The sequence below is a fragment of the Syngnathus floridae genome, chromosome 8 (genome assembly GCF_059516105.1).
Source record: "Syngnathus floridae isolate MCC-2025c chromosome 8, RoL_Sflo_1.0, whole genome shotgun sequence".
In the NCBI taxonomy this organism is placed as follows: Eukaryota; Metazoa; Chordata; class Actinopteri; order Syngnathiformes; family Syngnathidae; genus Syngnathus; species Syngnathus floridae.
The window spans coordinates 6,184,725-6,209,817 of NC_142420.1; the positions used below are offsets into that span (position 1 = coordinate 6,184,725).

Consider the following 25,093-nt stretch of genomic DNA (forward strand, 5'->3'; position numbering starts at 1 on the left):
CCTCAGTGGACACTTCATTGGGTACCCCCGAACACCTAAAGCAGTTGTTCTTAACCTTGTTGGAGGTAACGAACCCCACCAGTTTCATATGCGCATTCACCAAACCCCTCTTTAGTGAAGAATAAAATTAATATTTTGAAAATTCAAGATGATGTTTTTTACTGGTGCACAAAATGAGCTGTTCATGAACATCACCGTGTTCATAGAACAAAACCAACACAATGCATGAACTCACAACAAATGACACACCTGCAAATAAGTGTGACTTCTGCTGTTGCCTTTGCGAGACCTGTTCAGATAAGCGTCATCACAAATGTACACCATAAATCAGGTGTGTTCGGACCTCCACAGTAGAGGCTCTGCCGAACCCCTGAGACCGACTCACCGAACCCCTAGGGTTCGATCGAACCCAGGTTAAGAACCACTGCACTCGAGGGTACTGCAACCGCTCAAGCACAATTTGCAAGACTCAAATCAGTGAAATAGAACCCTTTATTTACCATTATTATGCAGATATGACATTGAAACAAAAAGTAAAAATATGAATTTGTCGGGCATCTGAAAAACGTGAAAATCAAAAAAATGTTTGTAGATCCTAAAAACCAGCAAGATTACGAAAGGCCAAAGTGTATGTCAACCGCTTCATATAGATATTGCCACCAGAGGGCACTGCAACTGCACAAACACAATTTGCAAGACTCAAATCAGTGAAGTAGAAACCTTTATTCATTGAACATTATGCATTGAAACCAATAATGTGAAATTTCCAGCCGTCTGAAAATCGTGAAAATCACAAAAATATCCTAAAAACAAGCATGGCAATTACGAAAGGTATACTTCAAGCACTTCGTATATTGCCACTAGAGGATACTGCAACTAACCCTAACATAATTTGCTAATTTGCAAATCACAGAAATATTTATTATATATTTATTGAACATGTAGGTATAACATTGAAATCAAAAAAACAAACCTCTCCAGGCCCAAGCATGTGTTTAACAAAGTAAACACTTTCTTCCAAGTAACTCCAGTAAAATGATTTGATTCATCAATACAAAGTACGTACCATATGGGACAAATTGCGTCTCCCGTGTGTTTCACTGCGCCTCTGACTGTGCCGATGCCTAAATATTGGATATCAGAAGGTGGACTGAAAAATGCTTTTGAGATCATTGCTGTTGGCACAATGACGCCCCGACAGGAAGCGCCGTCAGACCAGCTGGACGCTGGTCAGCATCACCTGCCACCCCTCCAGCCAGTTGATGCTTTGCAGGTCGCTCACAGCATATTTGAGGTCCAGCTGGAGGTCGTCGTTGAAGGTTATGTTGAAAGCGGAAACACCACACTTGATGACAATCTGGATGGTGACAAGAGAGAGCAGGGTCACTTAAGCGCTCAACATTTTACACAGGAACCGCTCGGAAATGTAGGATGGCAAACTGGCGGCTTGTCAGGACAAACACAGGCGTGCCGTGCCACGAGACAGTCGAAAATGCTTCACGTAAAAAAGCTTTCGTCCATCAAAAAATAATGCATCAATGGCTTCCTGTGCCCAGGTCAGTCAACATTTCGAAATCTTTCAATGCTATTTTGGATTTGTGGAAAGCTGCGCCCGAGGCCTCCAAAATATCGAGCCGATTGTCTGAACAATTTAAGGGGGCACAAATGTGGATGTCTGACACCTTCGTTTGGGTAACATCCGGACGGACAAAGACGTAGTAGCGTAGCAACGACGGGTGTCACCTTGAAGGCATGTCCGGGACCAAAAGGGCGGTGTTGGGGTAAGTTCTTGGTCTGCTTGTTGCCCCAAGTGCCGGCCACTTTGGAGTTGACCAAGACCATTTGTTTTGCCAAGTCAAATTTCAGGTGTAGCCCCGTCGTGATTTTGTTGCTGCTGTCGCCACCGCCTTCGTCGCCGTCGTCCTCGTCGTCATCGCCGTCGCCATCCTTGTGCACGTTCAGGTTGAATAAGAGCCTGCCGCACAAACGCATTGTCCTGGTTAAGTGTCTTCTTTGGCGCTGTGTGTAAGGGGGGGGCAGCTGGGTACGGGCTATCATTACTTGGTGACATTGGTCTTGGCTCGCCCTCTGATAACGATGCTGCGGCCCACGGCAAGGCCTTCATCAATGGCAGCTTGGAATCCGCCTTTCTGCGCACACACACGATTGAGCAAGACAAGTCCACGATGCACTTTGTGTACAACTCTACGTCTTTACGGACGAAGCAGGCATTTGCATCCCCGCATGCCCTCAGTAAGGTCGCCATACTGGCCTAGCCAATCAACTTTGTGAAGAAGCTTCGTCTGACCATTTGTCTTTCTTCCCTTTGCCTGCGCAAATGAAACCACAAATTCATTCACCGCGCAAACCGTCAACTTACTCACCGGGTTAGCAACCATGGTGAGCAGGCACGAGCACGTGACGTCACGGGAAGAACACGACGGTTGACCGGTGGGGCTCCCACAGGTGACAAGTTCCCAATTGGTCGATGTTTGCATGGTAGGAGAAGGGTCAGCAGGAAGAAGGGCAACGGTAGGAGTGGTACATGAAGGACAGGTCGTAGCAGGGGGACTCGGAGGACAGGTAGTAGGAGCAGGAATTGTGGGAAGGGTAAGATTAGGACATGGGGGACATGGGGGAATAGAGGGGCAAGTTACATCAGGACATTTGGGAATAGTAGGACATTTGGGAATAGGAGGACATTTGGGAAAAGTAAGAGGAGTCTCGTCTGCAGGGGAAACATTCCATCCATGAGAAAGGAGAGAGAGCACGTTAGAAGACATGCAAATAAATGCTTTGTATAAACATAGGAACCCGAAGGTATGATGCAATGTATAACTTCTATGTTGTATGATTAAAGTATGCATTTGTTTTCATTTGTCATTTAAAAATTGCTGCTGTAAATGCCTTAACTTGAAATATCGTTTGTCTGATTTTGTCTTGGGGTCCTGTTAATGTCTAAATGGACTCCGGCTTTTTCTCATTACAAAACTATGATGTCATTTTTGTGTTTATGACTGTCTCGATGTAATGCTGTCACACGTTACCCTGGACACTTCAAATCAACAAGATAGGGAGGGGGTGGACTCACCCAAGTGACGCTTGCAGATGTATCGCAAGCGGGAAAAACAGTCCATGGAATGCAAGTAGTCATATAGCTTGCCACATCTATTCCCCTTTATTTTGCTCGGCTCTGATCTACTCCAATGCCTGGAACACACAATCAAAAAGATGTTGCCAAAGTCCGCCTTTGCATTTCATAAACGGACGGACCAAGCAGAGGGTAGCAGTTGGACTTCCCGTTCACAACTTTGCTCTTGCAAAATGTCAGTGATGACTGTTTTCTCAAACAAATATCACTTCATCTTGCACTGTTAATGAATGAGCTATTTTTCCACAAAACAAGGAATTTTTGTCCAAAAAAGAACTTCTCAAAAACATGTTTCTTCTGAAAAACTCCATGTTTTGTGCTCGGTAGTCTGAGTTCTCAAAAGAACTTAACATTACTCTTTCAGTACTGAGAACCATGTGCAAGCCAGTGGTCATCGTCATCATCATCATCTGCAGTGACAAGTGAGCAGTACAGCAACGTTACTTACGTCACACTGTAAAAGTAAAGTGTCCCGTCAGTCCACCTCCAGTGCTGGTCCTCAATATGCCACAGGCCAACCCAAATCTGTGCGTGTTTATAATGTTCCATCATGTCTTTCAGCAAGATCTGCAAGAAAGAGACTGATTAAGGCGAATGGGTAGGTAATTAGGTAGCTAGGTAGGCAGGCAGGTAGGTAGGTACTAGCTCATCTCTATCCCAAATGCTCGTCAGGTGGCTTCCCATGGACAGACAGTTGTACTCAGCCTGCTTCCAGTTCTGGTAATCATGGGAAAAGTAGTAACAGTGCTCCCTGAAGGGACGCCAGCCCGCTGGACAGGAAGACAGTGCTGGAAGAACATGAGAAAAAACAACATCCATGAACTCTTACACTGCACATGCAAGAGAAATTGTCCAGCAGTTTGTCATGTAGCAATGTCAAGATTTGGTATTCTTCCCAGTCATTTCTACTACCAACACGACAACAAAACAATAATAATCATGCGGACTGTTTCCCACCACGTTACACATTTCAACTATCAAATAGCACGTCCAAGAAAGTTATCGCACATGACTGATGGGCTCCAAGAAGTCAAAAGGCAAAAGCTGAAGGCAAGCAGAGGACTCGGCCGCTCCCCGTGCTCTATTCTAGTCAAAATTACACTTATGTGGTGCTCACTGTATTTCGAGGAGTCACCGGTGAAATTCCGAAAGCATACTGAAGCAAAAACGTAATTTCCACCCAAAGAAACGAGTTCAATCGTGATTCACCTGTACAGGTCCCACAAATGCCAAGCATGATGACAAGCCTCGCGGCGGACCACATCTTCATGGTTGTGGATTGTGGATCCAACTCAACTGGAAGCAACGGAAGAGAACGGATGCCCACACGTCACTGACGCCTGCAAAGAATTACAGGACACTGTATATATATACGTGTTACCAAAAAAAATCTTGATGATTAAAGCTTTATGTCTCTTCATACACTTGTAAAGAACCTTTATGTCCCGTTGTAACAAAAAAAGCTCGATGATTAAAGCTTTATGTCTCTTCATACACGTGTAAAGAACCTTTGTCACGTTGTAAGGAAGCTTTGTTGCTTCATTTACGTGTGAGCTGATGTCATTATGCCAGTAACGGCAATGAATCATCACCACAATATGGCCGCCCCCCCCCCCCAAAAAAAATCCAATTTATTACACTGAGCCCATTGAATATGATTGTTCTTACCTAATGTGCAGACTGCAATTTTAAAGGATGTCCCTTGAATGACTATGATGACTTTAACGTGTTCTCTTAACTACAACGCAGTGTGAAAAGTATGGTTTGTGTGCGTGTGTGTGTGTCAAATTGACCCTTTCAACGCCAATAGGGTTGTTTGAACACTGCATTTTCAACAGTTAAACAACAGTTATGTTCAAGTAATTTCACAAATGTTGACAAAGTTTAGAAGGTACAGACACAGAGAAGGTACATTACAAAACCAGTAAGCCATAAAATGGTCCACTTACACAACACAAGTGAAGGCACAAGCACTTTGCTTACCTTGAAAACACGATAGAATCGGATGGAAGACGAGAATCCAAATGCTTCTCCAAATGCTTCTCGATGTAATTCAGTTGAACATTTGGCAAAAGCCACACCCAGAGGCACTGATATGTGCTTTCTCACTTGAAAATTTTCCACTGCACAAAAAGTGTAACAAACTTACTATTCAGAGACACAAAATGTATCAGGTTGTTTTTTTCTTGCTGCTTCTTGCAGACCCTCAGTGGACACTTCATTAGGTACCCCTGAACACCTAAAGCTTTGGTGGACAGAAGCACAAAAATGCAGTCACAAGTATTGGAGGCAAAGTTGTGAGGTGTGGGGTTCAACCCTGAGCCCAGCTCGTCGTGTCTGATGTCTCAACTTGGCTTGGGGTCTGTGTTCATGATAGGTTTGAAAAGGAGCCCTTTTGGGCAGAGACTGAATGACGTACTAAATATCTTAAATGTGGCATGCACTTGCAACATTGTATTGTAGCATTCTATATCGGAACTGAATGTGAAGAGGGGCTGTAACTCAAGGTCATGTCATCTGCTTTGATATGAAGACAGAATTAAGTAAAAGGTAATACATTACACAAATGGTTTGTGTATATGGCTTTTTTCCTAATGGTAAATTCGATTTATTTATTTTTATTAACAATATTATTTTGTTGGCCAAACAATACACAAATGCCGCTTTGTTAAAACAAAACACAACATTCTGCATTGGAAGAATGATCTGAAATTCTATACCAATTCGTTAAAGCTTATTAACACCAAGAATGCTGTAAAACTGACCTCATTTATTAAAAGGCTGTCTCTGTAAGATATTTGCTCTGGCTGTATATTCTTTGTGAATAAGATGGAGTTGCCCTGAAATGTGCTTTTATTTTGTTTGTACTTTTTTCATTTTAGTTTTTTTGTGTGTGCTTTAGTTTGTTTGTTTTGTGTTTTTTTGTCTTATTTTGTTTTTGTCGGCTTGTAGTAGGTGGTGTTATTATACTTAACGTGTTTGTGTTTGAATAAAAGGTTGAACTAGAAAAAAAATGAAAAACCAAATGGTGTGTGTTTGTGCATTTGCGTGCTGTGCGCCACGTGTTGTGGGAAGTAGATCCAACTATATATTTATTTTAAACAAAACAAATCAAATCAAATCAAATCAAATCAAATCAAAACCAAACCAAACCAAACCAAACCAAACCAAACCAAACCAAATCAAATCAAATCAAATCAAATCAAATCAAATCAAAACAAATCAAATCAAATCAAATCAAATCAAATCAAATCAAATCAAATCAAAACAAAACAAAACAAAACAAAACAAAACAAAACAAAACAAATCAAATGAAATCAAATCAAATCAAATGAAATGAAATCAAATCAAAACAAAACAAAACAAAACAAAACAAAACAAAACAAAACAAAACAAAACAAAACAAAACAAAACAAAACAAAACAAAACAAAACAAAACAAAACAAAACAAAACAAAACAAAACAAAACAAAACAAAACAAAACAAAACAAAACAAAACAAAACAAAACAAAACAAAAAACAAAACAAAACCACCCTTCTCCCGCGCGTCTCACCAACTCCCAAAACGAACACACCCTCGCTCTGGTAAACCTCGCAGTTTATCGCGTTGTTTGGGCACAGCTGATCGTTCGCCTGCCTCTTCCACAAAATAAAGCAGGCCGGCGGGCTAACCCGCCGCACAGTTACTTGCTCAGGAGCAAGGGAGATTGTCGGGCCACTAGCAAGAAGGAACTGGCTGGACGGTAATAAAGGAACTCTCATCTCACTCCGCCATGAAACTCTGCACTGTCGCGACCAGCTAACGTTAGCATCGTCCCGATTGACAGGGACCGATGGCCAAAGAAATCCCCGAGGCGGTTAGCTTAAATTTCAATGTTGTTGTTTATTAAAAGCCACACTCGGTCACCATGTCCTACTGCGGCAACCTGGTATGGGATGTAAACAAACGCCTCATCGGATACAGCGAGCCAAACACCATTCGGACGAACTATTTGGGTAAGAATGAAACATGGAGAGTAACGCTAGCGTGTTTGGAACGTAGTGGGTTGTAGCCCCTGCCCCCCTAAGCTCCTCTCCCTATTTGTTTTTTTTATTTTTATGACGGAAATAACACTGTAGCACCGACATTTAATTTCTTAATAGATTCACACTTGCACTCATGTCATTGTCAGATTAATTTACTTAAGAGATATTGTGCTCTTGATTGACGAAGTGAATTATTTATGAGTTATTGGTCCTTCCGAAGGCACCGCCGTCAAGCTGTATCCACCTGAGTACTGAAGCAGGTGCCTCTGAGTTTTTATCATTGCTGTATTTAACTTGACAGTGATTAACTTGAAGCTCGCATTGTGTTCAGTTACACTGCAAGAGCAGCAGCAGGAGCAGCAGCACTCCCAGTTTATATTTAGCTTGGAAAAGGAGAAGGGTGACAACTTGTGGGTTGTGTTCCAGTCGCACACTATTGCCTTTCAAAAGGGATTCTTAGATGTATTTTTCTCCCCACATAACGACCTATATGTAAAATATGATTCTGGCCCAAAATGCATTTATGTAAGAATGATATGGTCTGCACCTAACCTAATGCGTAAGAAAACAAAATGCCATTGTTAAATGCCATAAGGATAAAGTTTTGTGCTGCAGCAATTGGGGGGGTGGGGGGGGGGAAGACCTGTGAACTTCTTGAAACCCTGACATAACAAACAATGTAAAGTGATTTTTTTTCCCAGCCTCTAACAGTTGTCATCATAAAATCCTAATAATACAGGTAATGTCAGCAACATAAACCTCAAGAGGAACTAAACCCAAGACAGCAAATAGCTCAGTTTTGGTCCACATCTTCTTTATCAGCCGCTGTTTACTTAAATAATCAAAGTATTTATTCCAAAAAATACATTTAAAACATCACATCTTTGTTTTTGCATCTCTCCAATAAAATATGCTTTAATATGCATTTAAATTCATTGTAAAGTTGAAGGATTCGATGCATTTAAATAAAAAATAAATTTCCCATTAATTTTTTGTTATTTCATCAATAATCCCATTTTAACATTTTCAGAGGGTTTATTTGCCCTTTAGCTGTCCTTTTAAACGTTAAGTGAAGTAAACCACTGTATTAGGGATGTCCCAATCATGTTGCTTTACACCCAAGTGCACCTTGATCCGATACCTTGGAAATGCATTAAGAAGTAAACAAATAAAGTGCACATCCAAATTAGCTCAACTGTGTTAATTTACAGGGCTGTGAATAAGTATTTGCACTTTTCATTTTCAAATTCTTATTTCAGCGCATATTTTTGGGAATATTTTCACCCTTTAACTTTTAAAGTCATTGGTAGTTTTATTTATGACATTATACAGTATTAGAGGTGCAATGGTGTGTCTGTATGATATTATACTAAGTAATATTGTTATAACTGGCAGAAGCCCCAAAAGATATTTCCTTTGTTATCTGCAGGTAGAAGAGAGTTTGTTCAGAGACTGAAGCTAGAAGCAACGCTCAATATCCACGATGGCTGTGTGAGTACCTCCTTTGTTGACGTTGACTTCAGGACCACATAAACCTGACAAACTAACAAAACAGTGGCGGTCGATCAATAACCACTTTGTTGTGAAAATGCAGTTATGTTACGTGAACTGAGTCTGAATGTGGCTGAATGTGATTTGTTATTGGCTGGCCGTGTCGGTCCGGGGTGGACCTTTATTTGGAGGTGAGAGCTCGCATTGTGAGTTGACAACGGAGAAGTAAACATCAATGATGTCTCTGATTAATTGACGTGGACTCGACTGTTATCTTGTGTCACTCTGTGCTGACTCTTTGACTCCCTTCAGGTCAACACGATATCGTGGAACGAGACGGGAGAATACATCCTGTCCGGTTCAGATGATACCTTCCTGGCCATTACCAACCCGTACAAGAAAAAGGTCTGTAGAGAAAAGTGTCCGGGAATAAAGGATGTTGAAATAATCTGTGTAGAAAAGGTAAAAACTGTGAATCTTAATGCGAATGACGTAGATGTAATGTCGAGGGTTTTTTTTTTTTGGGGGGGGGGGGGATACTCGCGTGTGCTTCACGAATCTTGTATTTCAAGATTTCGAGCTTTGAGTAGAAAAAGTGCCGCATGTGCATTTCCTGCCCTGTTAGTTAGGATAAATTTTATAAATGTTTAAACAAAGTATTTGATAAAGGGATGAAACTCAAGCCAAGTTTATTTTTAAAACCAAATCATTGATTGATTGCCAAAACAGTGACCTCATGAATTGTTATTAAAGTAATCCTTAGTTGCAGCCCAAGATAAAACCAGTTCCCCCTTTTTAGTGGCATCTTGTTTCTTTTTGACTTCCTCAGGTGAAAAAGTCAATACGGTCCGGCCACCGGGCCAATATCTTCAGCGCAAAGTTCATGCCCCACACCAACGACCAGGAGATCATCTCCTGCTCTGGGGATGGAATCCTCTACTACACCCGCACAGAAAAGAGTGCCGAGTTCAACAGACAGTGTCAGTTTACTTGCCATTACGGCACCGCCTATGAGGTCAACAAAAACGCTTCAGAAATCCCTCTGTGACAATGTTCAATGTCTAACTTGGTCTTTGGCTGTGTCGCCAGATTATGACAGTACCAAACGACCCCTACACCTTCTTGTCGTGCGGGGAGGATGGCACGGTGCGATGGTTTGATCTCCGCACGAAAACCAGCTGCACGAAAGAGGATTGCAAAGATGTACGGTGATCACAAATAGCTTCTTGGTCGTTAGAGACTGCGATTTACACTCCATTATTCTCATTAATTTCAATAGCTATCAAAAAGATCATGATTCTTACTTTTCCCACAATCACCCAGCCCAAGTTACCAAATATAGTGAGAACCCGACCCACACTGCTTTCAAATGAAAAGCATCGTTCAGATCATGGCCAACCTGTCTGATGGATGCATTGCAATGACAACAGAAATTCCGCTTTGGTGTTTGACAGGACATCCTGATCAATTGCCGAAGAGCGGCTACGTCTATATCGATCTCGCCGCTGATGCCCTACTACCTGGCGGTGGGCTGTTCAGACAGTTCTGTGCGCATCTATGACAGACGTATGCTGGGCACCAGGGCCACAGGTCAGTACGAACTGCAGTCGCGGCAAAAATAATGGCACGCTGCCTTTTGTTTATTGCTCGAGTCCTTTCCTAGGTAACTACATGGGCCGGGGGACAACGGGCATGTGCGTGAGGTTCGTGCCGGCTCATCTGTCCAACAAATCGTGTCGGGTGACGTCGCTATGCTACAGCGAGGACGGCCAAGAGGTGCTGGTCAGCTATTCATCCGACTACATCTACCTGTTTGACCCCAAAGACGATCAGGCCCGAGAGTTGAAGGGCCCCTCGGAGGAGAGGAGGGAGGAGGTAAGGACAACAGAGGAACAAATCTTTGAGATCACAGGGTCTTTGACCACAGGTGGCATTTGATACTCTAGCTGAAGTCGGAAAAGCAACATGTCGACTTTCCATCACGGTGCCAGTGATTCAATGCCTCGTGAGGTCAGCTGTGGCGAGATGCAACCCAACATTCCTTTCCAAATAGAGCAACCCACGCACACTGTGTTCCCACTCACCTCAAATAGTTCAAGTGGATGTTATGTTAAACTGTTTATGTGCGTGCGTGCGTGACCTGTAGCTCAACTTTCTCTGACTGAATGAGCAGGTCACTCCACTTCTTACCATCTCAGTCCCTGACTTCCTCATTTAAGTGTTGATACCTGGAAGACCTCAGTCTTCCATTTCTGGCCCTTTCAAAGATAGGGACAGGCATGGGAGAGGGTTGAGGGGATGAGGGCTCACGGAAAGTAAAGGCAACGTGGTGCTCTGTGAGAGAGGGGCAGACGGACTGAGATGTGCATTGTTTGGCTTTGGCAGTGCATCTATTTTTGAACACACTTTGATTGACAAGCTGCTAATCTTTCAATGTGTGTGTGTGCCTGCCTGCCTGCCCGCCTGCCTGCGTGTGTGTTTCCACAGCTTAGGCAGCCGCCAGTTAAGCGCCTTCGTTTGCGAGGTGACTGGTCAGATACTGGACCCCGAGCTCGTCCTGAGAGTGAGAGGGAGAGAGATGGTAAGTTTATTGCCCTTGATTGCCAACACCATGACTCCTGCAAATGTATCTATATCTCTTGGTTAATTTGCCAGAAAGACATAATACGGCCATACAAACGTACTCCACTCTACACAATGTGCAGAAACTAGGTCAAATATTAGAAACGCATCTAACATCACTATTGTTGGATATTGTGAGAGAAGTGTTCATTTGATAAGATTTCCATATTATAAAGTGTGCACTTTATTCCATCGTAGCTTATTGAGGGAACCTGGATCATATATTGGATTTAGTCGTCCCTTTGTCACATCTACAGAGATTTTCCTGTGAGGAGGTCACATTTGTTGTAAGGTCCATGGCTGAGCTGGAGACGACAATATTTAAGCTTATTTTGAAAGCTGACTATTTTGGGCAATGTGACATGTATTCTCATAAACAACTGGAGGATGCCTAATAGGTGATAACCAATAACCAGGCATTTGTGGTAGTCTTGGTAATGGCAGTCATTTCTTGGATCTTGTTCGAATTAGATTGTCCACCTCATGCCGTGTTTAGTGTTATATATAACCCAAACCTCTTTCATCAATTTCTCACGTCCTTTATTTTATTATTCGTTCTTGTCATGATACAGAAAAGTTGTTTTATTTTTCCCTTCCAGGGGAACAGAGCCCCAACGTGTCCTTAATGCAGAGGATGTCGGATATGTTGTCACGCTGGTTCGAGGAAGCCAGTGAGGCTCAGAGCAGTAGAGGAACTCGCCCTCAATCGCGACCCCGAGGTGGAACATTTTGTTTCTCCATAAACCTGTTTTACAGTAAGATTTGTTTACTGTGTGTAATATTTATTTGATCAAATCATCTTGCTTCTAGGAACGACCATTCGTCCCAATATTCCCGTCGCCACTGTAAGTGCCGCCAGCCAGGAGATCAGCTCCCTCGAGAGGCCAGCAGCAGCTGACGCCCTGGCCTTGCAAAGCAGTCCTGCTGCGGCGGCGGCGGCATCCTCGCCTGCCTCCTCTTCTGCACCTGCGTTATCCTCAGCTGCTACTGCAACACCGTCTTCCAGCACATCATCAGTCGAAAGATCAGCATCGTCATTGCGGAGACAGACCCCTACTCCAGGAACGGCTGCGTCAGAAACTGCCCTCTCCGGTAAGTGTCAACCTGTTCGGTGAGCTGGTTGCCAGCCAATCACAGGGCACACAAACATCCATCTGCACTCACACTCACACCTAGGGGCAATTTGAAGTGCTCAATTGGCCTATCAAGCGTGTTTTTGGGATGTGGGAGGAAACCGGAGTACCCGGAGAAAGCCCACGCGGACACGGGGAGAACATGCAAACTCCACACATTGTGAAAAGACACCTCTCTTGACTATCGGAAAAGTGTTTATTGCTCTTCTCGTGTGTGGTGTACTCGGGATGACCAATCCCGCACACCACAAACACCATATAGACAGCCATGTCTTATTTAAAAAATGTTCCTTTGAGGTGACATCCTGGCAGCAAGCAACCGTGTTGTGCGAGGAAGAGGAGGAGCTTTTACGCATGCTGTCGCATTGCCCTATAGAACGAAAGTGCTTTGTCCTTGGTCCAAACCCAGTGTTGTGTTGGCATTTTATTAGAATACGTGGCACAGCCTTTCAAGTAGCAGTTCCTTTCCTTCAGCATCATGTCCTCCATTTTTCGTTGTCCCTCCTCCATAAAATTTCCACCCTTTCTCCCTTCGCCTCTCTATCAGAGTACGGCCCTCATCGGCTGCCCATAAGTTTAGTGTGTAGACGTTTGCAGAGGTTACTTCGCCTGGCCGACCCCCCAGGACAGGGGCGGCGAGCGGCCCCTTCTTCTGCCTCCTCCTTCTCCTCCTCCTCTTCCTCTGCCCCTCCGGAAAGACTGGAAGCCACTGCTGTTCCTGAGACTCAACCCCACACAGGTTACCCTCACCCAAACCCGCTTCTTGTCTTTTTTTTTTTTGCTTGCCCCCCCCCCTGCGGTTTTCCCCTTGACATGCTTGTGTAGATCTAGTTAGGCTCCACAATGACCACTAATCCCTTTGTGATCTCTCCTCCATTCACAGAAATACCACCATGTGCTTATTAACATGCCACTAGCCTCTCTTATGTGGATATCACTTTCATTCATTCACAATAGCAGGACGGGAGAAGAGAGAATGAAACTTCCGACTATGATGGGATATGCATACACCATTTACAATATGTCTCTAATATTGTATTATATCCAAATTGGTGTATCAGAGTCATAACAAGGATAACTAATATTGTCTTCATACATGTAAATGTAGTCATTAGGACAGCACATGTGCGGTATCCAAAATACCGTATTTTCCGGACTATAAGACACTACTCTTACTTTTTTTATTATTATTATTAAAAAAAAGCTGTTGTCCTCCACTATGTTACATCACTCCAGATCCTTCTTGCGGTTTTACTTGCAGTCCTAACCCTGTTCTGGCATGTACACAGTCGACCGTCTGCTTTACTGGCAGTTTAATGTCTTTTAGAACTGTTTGAGTTCCTTCGCCTGTAAATTAACTTTGCGTGATTTTTGTTGTGCTCACCGCATGTTTGGCATCACGTGTAAGGGAAGGCGAAAGAAGATTTACTGCATCGCCAATCTCCAATTAAAGATAATGTATTCATGTTCTTGCTCTAGCCAGAAGTTAGATTTGTTGGTGTTGTGTTGCACCTGATTTCTAATAGAGCTATTTTTTTGGGGGGGGGACACGACGATGACCTCATCTCAATGCAATCTGTCTGTCACTTGCGTTCTATTTCTGTGCATTGTGTCTGTGCAGCAATGTTTGGCCTACATATTGTAGTTGCCTTTATTTTATATTTGTCTTATTTATTTATATTTTGCAGATTCCCCTTCATCGGTTGTAAACAAGCAGCTGGGATCCATGACTCTGGATGAACAGCACGGTGCGTCTTGAAACCACGTGCTCTTGTTCATGTTGTGGCATGAGAATAAATCAAATTTCAGAGGTTTATAAGAAGATGTATATTAATAAAAAGAAAAACATTGCTGCTGTTGTGTATGTCTGCGCTCTTGCCCCACAGGAGGCGTATCTTTTTCGCAGTCTGACGATGCTTCACTGCCAGCCATCTGCAACCCTCCCTCCACCTCCAGCGCCAGCCGGTCCACTACGGCGGAACCGGTACTCAGCCTGCACTACAGCTCAGAGGGAACCACCGCCAGCACCATCAAACTGGACTTCACTGATGAATGGTGAGCCCATCTTTTGTATCTCGCACAATATTTTTGAACTGTACTTTAGTTTGCATACAACCAACCCAACGTTGAGGAAAATGTTGTGAAACGATTCTACTTCTTCAGGAGCAGTAGCACATCCAGCTCTCCAGGCAGCGGCGGTCCAAAGGCATTTGAGACAGTGCAGAGCCGGCAGAGTGTATCCACAGAGAATCCTGTGCTAGAGCCACGTGAGTTATATACATCTTTATAATCAAAAGCTGTTAAGGCATTTGTGTTCTTTTTTAAGAAATGAGTAAGACATAACTTTACCTAATTTTCTCCTGTAGAAAGTTCAACACTAAGCTCAAAACACACCAAAGAAATGTGCTTTTGTAATTCTTTTGAACTGTCAATGCTTCTAATACCACAACGATTGGTTCTCAAACTTGGGGCATAATGATTTTAATGAAGTCCTTTGAGGTACCGTATTTGCAGTGTTGTTGTTCTGCCCTCAGAATTGTTTTCTTGATGATAGAATTGTTTTCTTGATGTTAGAAAGGTAAGTGTACTTAAAACTGATTTATGGAATGTATATGTTATGCTAAGAAATGTTTTCTATGTAAAAAAAAAGCAGTTATTTATAGTTAAGAAGCGAACCGGAACTTTATTTTGAAACACACCAGAAGTTGTGCATATTTTTTTTTTGTTGAAGTGACTTAACAAGCACTTGGCTTGAGAGACGGTAACATTTCTCGCGTCATCCAGGCGAATCTTTGTCTTCTCATGCTCGTGGAAGCAATGGCTTTTTACTCGTTGTGTATTACACTGGAATGCGGAAATAAAGTGAGCAAGACGCTGTGAATCCTGGCGCAAGTGTTTTACACCCGAGTTTGGCTTGCTGATGAACTGCGATAACGTACACGAAGTACATAACGCACAGGGAGATCAGTATAATCGTCTTCAGTTAACTTCTTGTTTGATCAATGGCAAAAATGCCAATCAGTCAAAGATGTATTTGTTTTATTGACTTTCATTTTAAATTTAACAGTGATGAGTTTATTAATTTAAGTGTATGAATCTTTCCCCCCCAACATTTGACTCTTTAGCGCAGCAGAGTGAGGCCTCGGCCACAACAGAGCCTTCAAGCGACCCCTCCTGCTCTAGTACTCACAACAAGTTGACCGCCAATGGCCCACCGGAAGGCTCGTCAAAGGATAAGATTCCGGCAGACGCCCCGGAGGAAACTTCTGGGGACTGCCGGAGACAGGAACCCACGGGGGGTGAGGGGTCGGAGGTGGTTCCGACGGTGACTGAGGGCCAGGGCCAGCCCGCAAGGGGGAACCAGGACTCTGACGACAGTGACGACGACCCCATCCTCATCCCGTCAACCAGGTATCGAGGACAAGGCCAGAGGTACGTTAAATGGGTCGACTCTCATGAACTCAATATTTGCCTTCTCGCATGTCAAGTTTTATCACTGATTGTCATACTGCACATCTAGAGCAAATTCCAGAGGATCTGCAGTAGGAGATAGAATGATCAGGTAACAGTGTGTGTCATGAGGGCAACTAATGTACACACAGAACTAACTATCGTGCATGTGGGTACTGATGCCACCGAGTGTGTGATGCACGGAGCAAGACTCATCATCAGCGATGGAACTTTGTGATTTTCCAGGAATTTTGTAGAAGTCATTTCGAAAATATTTTTATGTATGTAAAGTCTTGTTGTACTCAGTTCGATGCACTGTATATTGGTCTTTATCTGTTTCCTAATTCTCGTGAGAAATCATTGTCAGTGTCTTCAGATGAATTAATAGAATTGATTATTAATAATAATATTAAACTTATATTGAGCAAATTTGATGATTTCAGAAGTGTATCATACTGGTACATAGTCAGTACCCAAGAAGCTGCTCTGACTTTCTAAAAGACAGATGCTTTTCAGATAGCAATGAGAAGAAAAAACCCATCATGGTCCAATTAAAACAATCAAACTAAATACAAATCGATCAATCAAATAAATACAAGCTACGTTATTCAATACTTGTCAAAACAAAATGCTTGTCTTATTAATCAGGGATTATACAGAACATTGAGTTTCACAAATTCGACCCTTCATTGTCCTTAAATGATGTTGAATCCACTTAAAATGACCTGTAAAATTTAGGGTTTGATAAATTTACATTTTTGTTGCATTTTAGCAGCATATTGTTGGTCTTCATCAATGGAACCTTTAGAATGATTCCGTTTATTTGCAGGGGCTTGGTTAACTCATTCCAGCCAAGTGTCTTATTTGCTTGGCTGGCTATTTGTAAGGTGGTCATATTTTAGTTATGTTAGGTCTTGGTTTCATCATAGGGGCTTCAAAAAAGTCCAACTTCCCTTAAGCCAGAAGATAAACCCAAAAACCTACACAGAACGTAACACGTGTAATAAGACATGTTGCAATATGACGCACTACAATTTTTTTGTCCCACCCTGAGGAAGATACTGATATTGTGTGCTTGAGTTGTAGTGGCTGCTCTTTTTTTTTTGCCTGTCACACGTTTGTGCCAGCCTAAATCGAAAGCATGAGGTTACAAGCGTGCACGTTGAGTCACACGGTGTCCTCGTGTTTCAGACGTTCAGCTGCAGCTCGCATCCAGGAGCTGTTTCGCAGGAGGAAAGAGCGAAGGGAGATGGAGGAGAGCGAGACGCAAAACATCAGGAGGCCCTCAGTCAAAATGGTGTACAAAGGCCACCGCAACTCTCGCACTATGGTACTCATCCGACTGCTTTCTGCAAAGTTCTTCTGCTTTTTGGAATTTCCTAGCTTTGTTTTTTTCATGAGAGCCCCCTGCATTTATTTATTTAATACATTCTAATCCCTAAGCCAGTCATGTACTACAGTTAGATACGGTTCGCTTTTCTCGTGCCAGATAAAGGAGTCCTGCTTCTGGGGGAACAACTTTGTGATGAGCGGCTCAGACTGCGGCCACATCTTCATCTGGGATCGGCACACCGCTGAGCACCTCATGCTGCTGGAGGCCGACAACCACGTGGTCAACTGCCTGCAGCCGCACCCCTACGACCCAAGTGAGTCCAAAACCCGCCCCACCTGAACTACCTCTATCACTCCACCAAACTCATTGTTTCCCTGTTCCCGGCCAGTTCTGGCCTCGTCCGGCATTGACTACGACATCAAGATCTGGTCTCCGTTGGAGCAATCTCCGTCTTTCAACAGGGTTCTTGCTGATGAGGTACGACAACCAAGACTTGGGCGTTTTTTTTTGTTTTGTTGGCGTTAGCATATATGCCTCACAGTTTAGAGGTTCTTGGTTTGGACTCTGGCTGTCAATTAAAAGCGGCTTTTCATAAATGTGTATGTAAAAAGCATTGGTTGCTTAAACACAGTGGGTTAACAGCTACTCCAGAGATGGCAATTCTTCGTATACAATCCACTTTTCATATATGCATGCCATTTTTTCCCCCCCATACCGTCTCCGTCTGGTAGGTGATAACGCGAAACGAGCTGATGCTGGAGGAGACGAGGAACACAATCACAGTGCCTGCCTCCTTCATGCTGCGAATGCTGGCATCCCTCAATCACATCCGATCAGGTACACCTTTTGCACTTGCTCTTGTCAACGTTTTACTTTCAAATTGCCAAATCTCTGAACTGTTTCCAGATCGTCTCGAAGGCGACCGCTCTGAAGGGTCAGGCCAGGAAAACGAGGATGAGCATTAGGCGGGTGACTTTTTTTTTTTTTTTGCTTGAGAGCACTTCTTTGTACAAGTGTAGAGTACTACCTTTTGAAGCCCAACTTCCCACCAATTGTTTTTTTTAAGTGACTTTCTTACTCATGTTTATGTAAAAGGGTGAACTATGTGTGCTTGAATGAAAAGAGTTCCTTATGCAGCTGTGAGTGACAGGTGGTGTTCAAGATTAAGTGCAATATTATTAATATTCTGTCGGGAGTGAGTTTGCTTCATTGGTTTTCAGTGTTACGTTGCATTTGAAGCGATGTAAACAAAGGTGCTTGCTTTGCTTTTGTTAGAGAGAGGAGAACAAACATGGCTCGTCTCTATAAAAATATTTTACGAACTTTGGAAGAAAAGAATAAAGCTACAAGGCATCTGAAAGATGCCTGCGTGTCAAACGTGCGGTTACACCATTATTTGGTTGACTCATTTTATGTGCACGTGAACAAAACAGCACTGTGGACACACTTTCCAAACTTTATAAAAACTCAATACAAGTTTTAGTCACAACGTGGTAAAAATCAAAGGTTACATCTCACTTGACTTATAAAAAACAAAAAGTATGATGCAAAAAACAACATACGAGGTAAGACTGAAGCACCATCAATGTGCTTATTCAAATGTTTTTCTCATAATATCCTCCCAAAGTGCCATTCAGGGGTCTGGCGTCAAGATTTAAAACAAATACGTACACCAAGAAAATGTACCTCCTAGACACATGTGCGCACATGTACGCACACACTTGCACAGTGGAACATTAAGGGGAACTCCATAAAACTTATAGTTTGGAAGACTACGCTTCAAATATAGTATATCGTTTTAATACAGTTGGTCATTGCATATTATTTTACACTGATGGTGATATTTGTGCCTGTCATTCATTTGACATGTTTTACCGTAGTGAAAATTCTGGGAAATTAGAGCAATGGAGTTTAACCATTGTCTGCGATTTATTGACTCTAACAATGATGTTTAATTATACTTAACAGACGACAGTAAAAGTAAACTGACGCAATTATTTCGGCACACGGTACCGACCTGACTCAACTCTCCACGTTTTGGATACTTTTCCATTGACAAAACTTAGTGGTATTGCGAGTACTCACTGAGTTGAGCTCGTGTTGATGTTCAAGGTGGGCGATGCCAACCACTGCTGGTTGCTCATTGGTTGAGCAGATTTCTGGACACCACGGTCTTGACTTTGCATTGCTGCCATGGCCGGTTTTCTTACCTAACTTAATGTAGTCTTAGATACATTACTGGCCTAAACAGAAAAACTGAGCTGGTGTGCTTTGGAAAAGCATAAATAAGGTTGTAGTGGTTGAGCTTTTTTCTATGTTAATGAAGAATGTGCACATAGTCTTTTTTGTCTTTCATGTAAAATTGTTACAAGTGTTCAGTCTGAATAATCGCCATGGAAAACTGCGTGCAGATCGGCTGACCTCAGGCAGCCTTCATCTCTGAGTCTCGCTCGTCATTGTCGTCTTTGACGATGCCTTCGTCTATGCTCTCCAACCTCAGTCTCTGACCGTCCAGGTATCTTGGCCTGGGCACCGCCCGGGCCGTGAAGAGAGCAGCCGGAACAGCCAAAATGTCCCCAAAGAGGGTGAGCTTGGCGTCACTCTCGATGGCTTTGGCTAGCCCGGAAGCGAAGCTGTCCAGGGATTTGTCGACCTCGGCGTGGACTTGCACTGATGCCGCGTGATCCGCTGGTAAGGAGAAGAGGCATGTTGGTGAGCACAGTTACAATAAAGAGGCAGCTTTGGGGTGGCTGACAAATACCTTTGGAATGCTCTAGCTGGTCTTCAAAGGTGACAGAGCTCCTCCTCTTCCCAGACGAATGACAGGAATAATGTTGATGGGAGGAGCCATCAGTGGAAAAGTTGTCCAGCAGCATCACGTCCGTACCTGCGGAGGTGACACAAACATATATTTTTCATTACCGAACACAGAAATGACCAAAATTAAGTATTTATACTTTGTAACATTACAAGACTGGCGACGCTTGTGCGACACTTACATGAATCCTGAGTGAAACTGAAGCCAGTGTCTCCTGTGCTGCTCCCAGGGGCCAGCAGCTGCCCTCCCCCAGCCAACATGGCCGTCAGGTGGGGCGACATCCCCAAGTCTGGTAAAAACAAATTTTCAAATTAAACCCTTGTATTTACAATTCTAATGGTATGGCACCTTGTTTTATTTAACATCATATTTGATCAGCCAAATTTAAGTATGGTGAGACAAGGGTCACCCCTATGTAAATCTCTGCTTAGTTGCAATTTATAGGCTACGGTATAGTATATAAACTCTTCAAATGCAGTGAAAAGATGGGTTCAAATGATAAAATTACACACACAGGTTGAAGACAAACCTGTTATCCTGTTAGAGATACTGAAGAGGCGCGAGGTCCTGTGTCGCGTGGCGAAGGACTCTCTATAGTAGCGATCGCCAAAGCACATCCCCAGAAGCTCCTTCCTCACTGTCTTGTTCCACAGGCCATAGATGAACGGGTGACATACGGCGCTACAAAAGGAAAGCCACGCCACCAGAGTCTCCAGCCCGTGGGAGACGCTCCCCTGTCCAAAAAGAGCTTCTGTACAAACCACACTAACGTACGGGCCCCAGGTCATGAGGAAAGTCCCGATCACGACCAGAATGGTGACAAAGGCCTTGCACTGGCTTCCGGCGTACACCAAGCTTCGCCGGCTCCCGCTGGACGACGTGGACGTGCTCGAATTCTTGCGTCCGTTCCTTTGCGAGCCACTGCCGTCCTCCTGGGATACAACCACCGTGCCGCAGTGCACCTTGCGGGCTTTGACGCGGGCCACGCGGAAAATGACGCCGTAGCACGCCAGCATGACCAGGAAGGGCGGCAGGATGCACCAGGCAACCCAGAAGGCTGTGTAGGCCGGCTCACGGTGCCAAGATGCTACGCAGGTCCACTTGAAACAGTCAAACTCAAAGGAGGACCAACCGAACAGAGGGGGCACGCAGCCCACCAGGGAGTGCAACCACACGTAGGCGATGACCACCACGGCCCGGTTCCCCGTGATCTTCATGGGGTAGATCATCGGGTAGAGCACTGCGTAGTACCTGTCGTGATTAAAAGGTAAGCAGTCTGTCAGAACCCCCACTGGCCCTGCATCGTCACATTCTTAAAATAATGTCCCATGTCATACTTTTACAATTATAAGACCAAAATAACACTGGCCACCTCTGCTAAAACCTTTCAAGTCAACCCAGGAAATGATCAATTTTATAATCAATATTTGGCTTAATTGTTCATCTTTTGTGAAAAAAAAGGGGAAAAATACTTATGGCATGATTATAAATATTATGCTCAAGTTTAATGAGTAATTCATATTTAGGCTGTATTTAATCCTTTAAGAAATATCAAAAAATATTTTATTTTGCATCTTTTGTAGTATAAAATCTGACTGAATCAATAATGAAACTTGTATACGAAGTAACTGAACCTTGCTGACAGTCGCATAGTGGCCACTGGGCCACCGCTGAACCCGGATTATGCCCGAGTACATAGATAAATAAGCAAAGAAGGGTGATTTTGGAGGTGCATATAAGCCATGAGAAATTATTACATTTGAAAATACTAAAAACAAAAGAATTTACATTTGAAGAAACAAAATTGGTACTACTGGCACTTGTTTAGGAGAAGCGCGACTTGATTGGACAGTCACTAAACCATAACATGGGTAGAGTATTTTTATTAAGTGACCAAATCACACATCTTCGACGACAGGAATCTGCTGCAAATCTTTCGTCATAAATGTTATTTGTTTTATTGTAATTTCTTTCTACAGTACCGTGAGCAGCATTAAGTGATATAGAAAATCGAAAAAAAAGGTACACGTGATGATTATCCCTCACTAACCGGTCGATGGCGATGGCTCCCAGCGTGAGTATGCTGGCTGAGCTGATGAGCAGGTAGAGCAGGGCGGTGAAGTTGCACCACACCACGCCGAACACCCACTCCCTCTTGACGGAGCTGACGGCCACAAAGGGCAGGACCAGGGCCGACAGCAGCAGGTTGGACAGGGTCAGGCTGAACACAAACTTGTTGCTGGGTGTCAGGAGGTAGGGTCGGCGGTACAATGTGACCACGATCAGGAGGTTGGCCAGGCAGGCCAGCAGGGTGATGCTCACAATGGAGACCGACTCCAGAGCAGCCAGCCCGCCACCGCTCCCCAATGGGGTGCAGTTGCTACTGGTGTTCATGTTGATTGAAGGACCCACTGGAACAGAACGCACAGAGTTATGAATGAATGGGCATATCAGTGGGCAAAATTATGATCACTCTGATCGGCTGTCGGCTAGAAATGCAAATCAGTCCATCTCAGGGCAAAAGGCCTCCTTTGGCCCATGACCTTACGCTACACCGCGGCTTGGGGGTGGTTACAGCCCCATGGAAAACATGCGTAGCCCCAGTTAGGTCCCTGAAGCATTTTATTTTGTACTCTAAAATATTTGAATACATTATTTTCTAAGCCCGGCTTCATATCGGTCAAGCCCCCTGTGAGAGAGAAAAAAAACCCAAGGGTCATTCCTATTTAAAACTCAAATTACAAACTACAACCCAGGGTAGCTGATCTAACCTTGTTTTGAATCCTAACCCTACTCTAACGATTTAAAAGGGTTAATCACGGAAGTTTTTCGATCAAAAGTGATGTAGATTGTAATTTGCCACAACTAAACATGCATTAAGTCGTTTCATTTTAAGAATGAAACAGTTCACACGCTTCACGCAGAACGCGCATTATGTGACGTCACTGAGACAAACAACTGGAAAATTAAAAAAAGATAGCTATAAAAAAGGCGTCTTCAAATATTAATAACACGTGTTAATTTTGTTAAACTGAACCTGAGTGTAACTTATTTCTAAATACTTTATTCTTTGTTGATTTATTAGCGTGCGTGTGTTTATTATTATTGTATTTTTTTTTTTTCGAAACAAAACAAATGAAGTTAGCGGTAAACGTTGCACGAAGGCAAACTACGAAATATCTTGCAAAAGTATTTTATTGCGTAAAATGTTTAAGGAGTAACATCGACTCCAAGGGTAGACTCCGTTAGTTTAAATTCTTTGCAAGCGGCGGTTTTTGTTCAAGAAGGAGAAAGTGTAAATAGAAGCGAGTTGCAGTGATATGTGAATATGCAGTAGTTAGATCCGAGTGCGGAAGTTGAACTAAAAAAAAAGTTTTTAGCAGTGAGGCTAGCCAGTTTGTTAGCCAAGTTGAGCAACTTTCTTCTCTTTTGTCTTCCTCCTCATCTTTCTCAAACACTTCACTTACCTGATTTTCTTCTTCGACGGCGTGTCTCCGCATTTTATCCTCCAGTTCATGCAAACCGCACTTCCTAGAAGTTTCTACTCGTCCATGCCCGCATCCCAACAAAGGCCGAGAGTCCGCTCGAGCACTTTAGCCGACATACGCGTCCTCGAGCCGGGCGAGTGTTCATGTCTCGATCCGCCGAACCCCCCAACCCCCCCAGAGTTGGGGCAGCAATGCAGTTCTCCTCCCACCCCGACTTTCCCCGGCAGATGCCTTCCCTCTTTGCACACACAAGGCGTGTAGGTGCTGTCCGCTGCGATACTTTAAGTATCCTTGTTGGGGCTCCGTTCCTTACCGTTTTCGGACTAATGTTTTGGTAGAACATTCCGCCATTCAACTATACAGTAGAACTGTAGTGTATGTAAATGAAAAATTACATATTGGTAGAATGGTTTTTTGTGTGCATACAAACAACTGCTGTTGAAGTGGACTCGGTTATTTATACAGGAGTGCTAGTATATTTACGAAATAATAAGTGTTTTAATTGCGTTTACAAATACTGGACCACCCAAGTGGAACAAAGCTTCCCGCACTAAAACGTATTTTTCACCTCGGCCAATCACAGCGCTCCATGCAATGCATATTTTGCCCGCAGTGTGGCGATGTGGTCAAAACCCATCCATTTTGAGCCAACTGTTGGTAGTTTTTAAATTAAAGATACATCACGCAAAATCCACTTTTTTTCTTAGCTTTTGTATACACTTTATTGTGCACTTGGAGTCTCCAGGATTGTAGAAAATTTTAATCTAATCCCTTTAGATGCTGCGGAGATCCTTTTAAATGTTTGGGGGATATTCTTTAATCCGTTCAATTTGATCCATTCTCTATTATGTATTATTGTATTATTTTGAACTATTAAATCACAATCTTTTCAGTGGCACCCAGCAGGCTTACAATTAGGGGTGATTCAAAGACTTGTATCTAGCCACAGTTGTTGGCAGACAGTCATGGAATAAAGACGCGTTCCTCACTTTTGCCACAATATCAGCATTTCATTTCCTTTCATTTATACTTATTGAAGTTTGCTGACGACACGACTCTGGTGGGTCTCATCACCAAGGGCGAGGAGACTCAGTACATGTTGGAGGTTGACCTTCTGACCCCGTGGTGCAGGGACAACAACCTCCTGCTGAACGTCAACAAGACCAAGGAAATTGTTGTTGACTTCCGGAAGAGTCACACCCAACACCTGCCGCTGACCAGAGTACTGGAGAGAGTGAGCAGCACCAGATTCCTGGGGGTGCACATCGGTGAGGACCTCTCCTGGTCCGCCAACACCGCATCGCTGGCAAAGAAAGCTCAGCGCCGCCCGTACTTCCTGCGGAAACTCAGGCGAGCGAGTGCTCCTCCGGCCGTCATGACTACATTCTACCGTGGCACCATTGAGAGCGTCCTCTCCAGTTGTATCGCTGTCTGGTGTGGTAGCTGCACTGAATACAACATGAAGGCCCTGTAGCGCATTGTGAACACAGCTGGTAAGATTATTGGTGCTTCACTCCCCTCCCTGAAGGACATTTACACCTCCCATCTCACCCGCAAGGCGACCACGATTGTGAGCGATGT

General features: G+C 43.5%; 3 protein-coding genes across 6 annotated transcripts; 1 reads left to right on the forward strand and 2 right to left on the reverse strand.

Moving 5' to 3' along the window:
- Window positions 1–704: 704 nt before the first annotated feature.
- Window positions 705–5,288, reverse strand: LOC148394206 (uncharacterized). The gene is made up of 9 exons (XM_088382815.1): window positions 5,135–5,288; window positions 4,361–4,491; window positions 3,794–3,939; window positions 3,600–3,718; window positions 3,092–3,210; window positions 2,385–2,728; window positions 2,062–2,150; window positions 1,744–1,975; window positions 705–1,357 (listed from the first exon to the last, which is right to left on the reverse strand). Exons 2-9 carry the CDS (start codon window positions 4,419–4,421, stop codon window positions 1,211–1,213), a joined length of 1,257 nt encoding a protein of 418 aa, XP_088238941.1. The 5' UTR covers window positions 4,422–4,491; window positions 5,135–5,288; the 3' UTR covers window positions 705–1,210.
- Window positions 5,289–6,744: 1,456 nt separating this feature from the next.
- Window positions 6,745–18,583, forward strand: dcaf6 (ddb1 and cul4 associated factor 6). 4 transcript variants are annotated; one of them, XM_088382790.1, is made up of 22 exons: window positions 6,745–6,894; window positions 6,979–7,147; window positions 8,607–8,668; window positions 8,981–9,073; window positions 9,498–9,683; window positions 9,758–9,871; window positions 10,123–10,258; window positions 10,332–10,543; window positions 11,156–11,249; window positions 11,890–12,009; window positions 12,101–12,382; window positions 12,971–13,162; window positions 14,112–14,171; window positions 14,310–14,478; window positions 14,587–14,690; window positions 15,549–15,855; window positions 15,944–15,985; window positions 17,065–17,203; window positions 17,363–17,519; window positions 17,595–17,683; window positions 17,938–18,043; window positions 18,113–18,583. In XM_088382790.1, exons 2-22 carry the CDS (start codon window positions 7,060–7,062, stop codon window positions 18,169–18,171), a joined length of 2,811 nt encoding a protein of 936 aa, XP_088238916.1. In that variant the 5' UTR covers window positions 6,745–6,894; window positions 6,979–7,059; the 3' UTR covers window positions 18,172–18,583. The 4 variants fall into 4 exon arrangements, with proteins under 4 accessions (XP_088238916.1, XP_088238919.1, XP_088238920.1 ...); XM_088382792.1 differs by having other exon boundaries at window positions 6,768–6,894; window positions 7,045–7,147; XM_088382793.1 differs by lacking the exon at window positions 15,944–15,985 and having other exon boundaries at window positions 6,748–7,147.
- A 65-nt stretch (window positions 18,584–18,648) lies between these two features.
- Window positions 18,649–24,044, reverse strand: gpr161b (G protein-coupled receptor 161b). The gene is made up of 6 exons (XM_088382804.1): window positions 23,492–24,044; window positions 22,075–22,435; window positions 20,554–21,275; window positions 20,206–20,313; window positions 19,968–20,093; window positions 18,649–19,894 (listed from the first exon to the last, which is right to left on the reverse strand). Exons 2-6 carry the CDS (start codon window positions 22,416–22,418, stop codon window positions 19,629–19,631), a joined length of 1,566 nt encoding a protein of 521 aa, XP_088238930.1. The 5' UTR covers window positions 22,419–22,435; window positions 23,492–24,044; the 3' UTR covers window positions 18,649–19,628.
- Between the last annotated feature and the right edge of the window lie 1,049 nt (window positions 24,045–25,093).